This window comes from Phaethon aethereus, assembly GCF_964289735.1.
Source record: "Phaethon aethereus genome assembly, chromosome: 7".
NCBI lineage: Eukaryota > Metazoa > Chordata > Aves > Phaethontiformes > Phaethontidae > Phaethon > Phaethon aethereus.
The window spans coordinates 7,782,494-7,790,319 of record NC_138583.1 but is presented as its reverse complement, the minus strand read 5'-3'; the positions used below and the strand labels follow the sequence as shown (position 1 = coordinate 7,790,319).

Genomic DNA, 7,826 nt, shown 5'->3' with positions numbered 1-7,826 from the left:
AGAAATAGGATTACTTTAGACCTTGCTAGTAAGCTTGCCTAAAATTTGGTGTGTACTTAGCATAGCACAAGCAGTGGTAGACCCACACCTCACACCCTCTGGGACCCCAGAGTTAGCAAACTATCTAATTCCAACTCTCAGACTCCAGCAGAGCAGAATCACACCCTACCCTAGTACAAAAGTGCTTATATACCGCACCTATCTCAAAGCGGGCAAAAGTAAATATGGCACTGAAGTCAGTGATAATGGGAGAACAGACATGCACAGAAAGAGAAACATAAGGCTTTCCCTGCAAGGGAGCAGCTTTCCTCATCCCTGCCCGATGATGAGGACTCTGCAGAGCCTTCGTACGCTAAGCGGGCCTTTCCCCTGCGTCATATCAACAAAACCTTCCTCTTGCCATTTGAAAGCCAGCTGCTGAGGAGAGAGCTGAAGGCCAAGGGAGCTGCTTCCAAACAGAGGTGACCTTGCAAGCTTTCTCCCACCCTCCACACTCCCACTGAGCAACCAAACGGGACCCTCGGGATTCTCTGAAAAAGTAACAGAGAGAAAAAAAAGCCAAATGGAGTTCAGCACTGATGTAACAGAGGCCGGAGGGGCCTTATGGGTCTGGCAGCCAGTGACAGCGACAGAATTCAAAGGACCTGCAGGGAAGTGGTTTCAAAAACGGTGGAGAGGGCCATGCTCTGAGCCCAAGAAATTGCTCCGTGCCAGTGGCAGCAAGCACTGGGTGGCTCCTTCCCAGCATGCCTGGAGCAGCACAGGGGTGCGACACAGCACCCCACTCTCACTGCCTGCAACAGCAGGACGGACTGTGGGTGCTCCACTTCATCGCTAGCCAGGACCTGCCAGGGAAGAGACAAACCCCTCATGCTAATTAAGCATCAGGACTACAGCCAAGTATGACTTTCATTCTGTACCAACCATCCCAGGAAACAGATTTCAACTTTCCTAACAGGTAGTGTCAGCATTTAAATTAATAATAACTTATATCAATAAAAGGATTAATTACCCCTATGCATTTTGCTGCTATTGAATGCACTTATGTAAAATATCAAATATCAAATTATTTTAATACAACCAGAGATAAAGATATGCAGGGAAGAATTCACAAGTAAACATACCGTATCTTTAATTATGTCCTTTCTGCTGTCTGTTGAAAGACTAAAAGTGATGGTCCAAATTACAGTGTTCCGTACATTATAAGATTAACCAGTCTAATCAATGATTCTCATTTATTTCCTAGAATGATTTAGGTTGGAAAAGACCTTTAAGATCATCAAGTCCAACTGTCAACCCAATACCACCATGCCCACTAAACCATGTCCCTAAGCACCACATCTTCTCATCTTTTAGATACCTCCAGGGATGGTGACTCAACCACTTGCCTGAGCAGCCTGTCCCAATGCTTGACAACCCTTTCAGTGAAGAATTTTTCCTAACATCCAATCTAAACCTTCCCTGGCGCAACTTGAGGCTGTTTCCTCTCGTCCTGTCACTTGTTACTTGGGAGAAGAAACTGACACCCACCTCACCACAACCTCCTTTCAGGTAGTTGTGGAGAGTGGTAAGGTATCACCTCAGCCTCCTCTTCTCCAGGCTAAACAGCCCCAGCTCCCTCAGCTGCTCCTCATCAGACTTGGTCTCCAGACCCCTCATCAGCTTCACTGCCCTTCTTTGGACACGCTTCAGTACCCTAATGTTCTTCTCGTAGTGAGGGGCCCAAAACTGAACACACTTCTAATTACATTCTTCATAACATAGTATCCATATGCATTCCTGTTGATATTTTCTTTTGAAAGTTATGGCAGTAATAAGGAAGAGTGACAATACAGCTTTTTGTGGACTCTGAATTACACTTGCAGATTGAGATGTGGGTTTCTTTCACCTCAGTAATTATCAAGAAAATCTTTTTTTACCTTCCTGGCTGTATCTGAGCACTCAGGATTGTGGACACTTCAACAACATTCTTTAATATCTTTTTAAGTCTTAGACATAAAGGTTGTATTTTTCACGGATTATCTTTAGAAAACATCACAGATATTTGACTTTTCTAAGTTTTTCATGTAATAACATTTTTGACAACCATTAGGGGATTTCTCCCTCTCTCTTTTTTTGTCACGGCTGCATACAACTGGTGAAAGTGTCATGCAGCTCCACAGCCACAGTAGCTGAGTGACACCACACAAGTGGCTCTGGCCAGAGATGGCTTCCAGCAAACTACATACCGAGAAAGGAGAGCATGAAGGGAGGGCAGTTTCTAACCACGCTGGTAAAAATAATCTTCCTCACATCCAGGATTGGTCCTAGACAGTCAGAGAGTTCAAAAGGAATAAGGCCATGACTAACTCAGAGCACCCATCACCACAGTCTAACCTGGGCGGCATCACAGACACCAGCACAGATCTGATTTGCACCAGTGGAAAGCATGAAATCAGTGGAGCTAATTCAGAAGATCAGAATGAGGCTCGTTATCTCTGCAAATTCATGCACGGGGAGGTGCATGCTGCACAGCCTTTCCTACTCTGAGTCACTCCGACTCCTGCTCTAGGCTGTTCAGTAACAAACTGCCAATAAAACTCATTAATGGCATGCTTTATATAGAAATAGTGCATTTAACTGACAGGCTACAACAAATGAAGAGTGCAGCAAGGGGTGAATTACGTGGTTAATGGAATACAGGATGTGTGTCAGTAAAGAAGTGGTAAAGATGGGTGGGAGTCTTAACATTACATAGATCTGCTTGAAGTATGGTATATATATGAACCTAATTGCCCTTTTGATTTCAGTACAGTTATAACTAGCACTCCTCTGTGTTTCTACTGATATATAAATTCTCCGATGAATAATTAATAACCAACTTTCTTTTATGTATGCCATTACTGGAGAGCCAGCAAATATTACAGACTTGTTATTTGTCTTCTCTCTTTTTAGTCTTGTTGTCATCTGAATCATGTTTGGCAAGCATTCATATCTATCTCCTCAATTGGTGGTAGCTATAAAAAAATATATATATACACCCCCACACCCCCACCCCTTGCAGAACCAGTGGCAGGAACGGTGCAAAAAAGATGTTCTTTGACACAGATTCTTATTTTTTTGTCCTATGTAAACACACATACGCAGCCATTGGCAACATTATAATGGAGGATGATTTCTCTACTGCCTGTTCAAGTTCTACACCTTGTAAAATATTCTAGCATCATGACACAACATTCGATTACAGCTAACAACTGACCTTCTAAGCAGGCGGCTGTCATTTTCATCCATTCAAGACTGTTGTTTTACCCGATGGTTACAGGTAATTCTAACTTCTCAAACCAAATTAAGAGGATCTGTGAAGCAACCCCTAGAAAAAAGTGAAAATGAGCAAGGGATATTTCACAAACTTGGGGGGGAACTGTAATACATAACAGCAACACAGAAGCTAGAAGCTGAGAAACTGTCAATCCCACAGGAGAGTTCAGGTAGAAAGGAGAGGAGCCTAGAAATAAGGGGGTTGGGCAGGAGAAAATATCCGTAGCACTTCTCAACACATTCTCTTTCTGTATGTGGGGAAAAAAACAAACACAGCAGGAGACCAAAATCATAGCCTGAACCTGACCTCACTCACACTGGTTGTATCATAAAACCACTGGGCTGAACTTTGGTCGTTGCATCACCGACACAAAGCAGTCCCAAAGCCCAGCCAAGCAACTACACCGTGATTTCTTTTTTTCTTCATGTGCACTCAAGATAGTAGAGGCAAGCTAAGAATATGGCCTTTCAGAAGAAAAGATATGTTGATTTAATTGTCTGTTGGCTGGACAGCTTGCTTTTCTTTTGAGGTTGTTTTTGGGGTTTTTTTTTTTATATTACTGCATCGAAAAATGTGGGTGTGATATAGCATTTAACTGGAACGTTAAGTGCCAAGGACATATTTTTGTCTCTGTTAGAAATGGAAATCAATACAGTAGTTAAAAACATTGAAGATCATCAGGTGATCAATTATGCAAAATATAAACCTTATCACCGACGCAAAAAGGCACTGGGAATCTTCACATAAAGATGTCCTTAAAATCTTAATAAACATCCTTGTATACAGGATGTGTGATTGATGGTTTACAGAGTGACAAGCACTAAAAGGGTCAAGTAACTCACCTAATATCACCCAGTGAGTCAAGACCAGGGTGAGATCAGAACTCAGGATCCTACTTTTCCACGCTGGTCTTTCTTACAACTGCATGCTACTCCAAGGGCACAATGTCCTACCAATACCAAGCATTTGTTTCCACAAAATGGCTTATTTTTGTGCTGCATAGAAAAAGAGCCAGCGTGTTCAAAAGTGAGCATTCTAGCAATCACTTCCAAGCATAAAACGTAATTGCTGAGGCAGGACACAAACAGATAGCTTAAGGCAATAGAGAGATAATTTATCATTATCACTGATAACGTAACTGCCAAAAACTACAGTCCATGCCTCCATAATTAAAGTTGACCTTCCTTGTAGAAGGGGACTGAACAGAAGCGCTACTGAACATGGAGCCCTCCAAATCCCTTGGCTCCTGACAAAATGCCAGTTGCCAACCAATGCAGCAGCACTGAGACTGTCTCTGTCCTCAGCAGTTCACTCCAATACAGAAAGGCTCACAGGCCATTAAAGACTCTACCTCTCAACTCAGGACATCTGCCCCCTCATCCTAACCATCCTGCCATGCAGACCAGTTCCTAACAGGTATAGAAATGCTCACCTGCTCTTCACCCCGTGCTCCCAACACTGGCACTTAAGAGAGAAATGACTTAAAATATCAGTGTGTGAACATGAAACAGCTGAAGATTGCAATGCTTCATAGCTTCAGGTGGAACTCAAAAGCAGCAACTCGAACGAACATCCTCCCCTATGAAGAGGAAGCAATAATGCCATGACCTAAATTTGCATTCATACACTTAAATTATTTATAGAGGGAGGGAAATAGGTTTGGGAAAAGAGATTCAAGTCATCGATCTTTGTTTACAGTATCAGTACTTCATTCTCTACTGGGTCAATCACATGCCTGCAGCACCTATATTTCTGATTCAAAATAGTATGTAAGAATACTATAAGGCCACATAGATCTTAAGTTTAATGCATATCTTAGGACTTGAGTTTGCCTTTAATCAAGAAAATGCATTGGTTTACCTTGGTTTTAAATGAAATTTTTTAAGTTGGAGGCCTGCAGCTGCTTGACTCCTACTTGATTATTGTAATTCTTTCAGAATCCTAACCAGCTGGACCTATACCTACCGTGGTACTTAGGTGCTGAACACCCACTTAAATAATTGAACTCAAGGTGGTATGATCCAGTATACTTGTGTGTTCAGAGCCTAACTTTGTTCAACAAATCCCAGCACTAACAGGTTAATTTATTACTTCAAAAACACAGTATTTTCTAGGCATGATCTCCTACATGCAGTCATGCGTATTAGAAAAGAGGTAACTGAGTGGTTGCCACAGATACACAAATTAAATAAAACATTGCATGTAATGCCCTGGCAGAATAAATGCTGTACCCTTTTTGTGTATCAGCCTGAAACAACCACACACAGGCTCCACCAGGCTGGAACTGAGCCAAAGTCATCCTTTCTGTCACATATGGATTCTCCGAGGACCAGCGTCTGGAACTCCATGTGCTCATTCCAAGTTCACCTGTGATTAAGGACAATGAATTCAGATACCATCACACTCAAAAGTGGCGATAAGGAGAGGCATCAAGGACAGTGCCCACCGTACAGCAAGACCTAGATCCAATTCTCCAATGGTTAGAGGCAGTGCCAGGAAGTTAAAATCTGGTAAATTTGCCAAAATGCCTTAGCCGTAACAGCCAATTAGTTGTCAAAAACAAACTGTTTACATAGTCCGATATATGACCGGGACACTGCACTTGCACTATTGCGCTCCGTTTTACACGGCCAAGCAGAAAGTTCCTCCTGCACCTTCTCCTCATCCCCCACAGCTGTACGGAAGAAACAAAGCGGCACGGGAACTTCGTCTGCTGCTGTGGCAGGCAGGACACCGCGCAGACCCCCGCCAGCGGGCCCGGGCCCCCTTCGCTGCCCCTCAGCGCTCCGCCACGGCGGCCCTCTCCCGCACGCCTCGCCTCAACCCCTGAGGTACCAAGATGGCAGCCGCAGGCCGCCCCGCCACACACCACCGGGAGCCGGCCGGCCCCGCCGACCCCTCGCGGGCCGCCCCGCAGGGCGCAGCCCCCGCCGGCCGCTCACCTCCGCCGACCCTGCTGGGAGTCGTAGTTCTCCTCCCTCCTCCTGCCGCTGCCGCCGCCCGCCGCCCCCGGCTCCGCGCAGCCGGGCCGCCTCCGGCTCCGCGCCCCCGCGGGGCCCTGGGAAGCGGCGGGGACTGCGGGGCGGCGCGGGGCGGCGGCGAGGAGTGGGGCGACGGCGGTAGCGGCGGGCAGGACTACGAGTCCCTTAGTGCACGGCGGCGCGGGCGCGCCTGCGCGGCGGGGGCAGGGGGAGGTGGCGGAGCTGCGACGGGCCCGCCTGCCGCGGCCGGGCGCGGCGGGGCCGGGGCGGGAGCCGCCATGCCCCGGGACAACATGGCCTCCCTGATCCAGCGGGTGGCGCGGCAGGCGCGGATCACCTTCCGCAGCCCGGCGGGGCCGGCCTTCGGAGAGAACCTGCACCGGCTGCAGCAGCTGCTGGACGAGGTGCGCGCCGAGGACTTGCACTTGGCGCCGCGGGGGCCGTCGGCAGCGGCGGCGGCGGCGGGCGGGGGGTTCCCGTGGGCCGGCGTGGTGCCGCCCGTCAGCTACATGCACATCTGCGAGACAGAGAGCTTCAGCATGGGCGTGTTCCTGCTGCGGAGCGGCGCCTGCATCCCGCTGCACGACCACCCGGGGATGAACGGCATGCTGAAGGTGCTCTACGGCACGCTGCGCATCGCCTGCATGGACACGCTGCCCCCCGCCGCCACCGCCGCCGCCCCGCCGCCCGCCGCCGCCACCGGGCCCTGCCACCGCGCCCTGTTCCGCTCCCGCCAGCACTACACGCCGGCCTCCCCGCCCTGCCTGCTCTCGCCGCACACCGACAACCTCCACCAAATCGACGCCGTGGACGGGCCCGCCGCCTTCCTCGACATCCTGGCGCCGCCCTACGACCCCCAGCACGGCCGGGACTGCCACTACTACCGCCTGCTGGAGGGGCCGCCGGGGGGCGCCGAGCCGCCCGGGCTGCCGCGGGAGGTGTGGCTGATGGAGACCCCGCAGGCCGCCGACTTCTGGTGCGGGGGCGAGCCCTACCCCGGCCCCCGCGTCTGCCTCTGAGGCGGTGGCCCGGGCCCGGCGGCGGCCGTTCGGACCGTTGGGACGGTTGGCGCTCGCCCCGCCCCCCGCGCGCCGGCGTGAGGGGAGCCCGCCGCTCGCTGCCCCCCGCCCGGCCGGCCTTCTCCCCGGCCCCGCGCCGCCGAGCCCGCTCCACGGGCCGGCCTGCAAGCCCCGGCCCGGCGGGCGGCATCGCCGGCACCGCGGCCGCGCTTTGCCTGCTTGCCCCGGGCCCCCCTGGCTGGAGCCCCCACTGGAGCGCTGCGGGGCCTCTTCCCACGGGCCTGCGAGTCGGGGGCCATAAAGCGCCAGAGCGTGTGTATGTCCCCTGGGCTGCTGCGGAGGAGTAGCACGGTTAAACTTCGGCTCGACGGAATGGCTGGGAGAAGATAAGCCAGTGTCCTGTGTAAATAGTTAGGGCCGTGCGCCGGCGAGGGGGGATCGGGCTCCGGCAGGGAGAGTAAATGCAATAAGAACTGTCATGGGATGCCCCAACTTCCCGCGGTGGGGCTCCCACCGCCAGAGCCGGCT

The 7,826-nt window shown here is 50.6% G+C and overlaps 1 protein-coding gene across 1 annotated transcript; it reads left to right on the top strand.

The window, feature by feature from the left end:
- Positions 1–6,557: 6,557 nt before the first annotated feature.
- ADO (2-aminoethanethiol dioxygenase) lies at positions 6,558–7,509 on the top strand (the record flags this gene model as incomplete). Its single annotated transcript, XM_082002549.1, has 1 exon — positions 6,558–7,509. One exon carries the CDS (start codon positions 6,558–6,560, stop codon positions 7,296–7,298), a length of 741 nt encoding a protein of 246 aa, XP_081858675.1. The 3' UTR covers positions 7,299–7,509.
- Between the last annotated feature and the right edge of the window lie 317 nt (positions 7,510–7,826).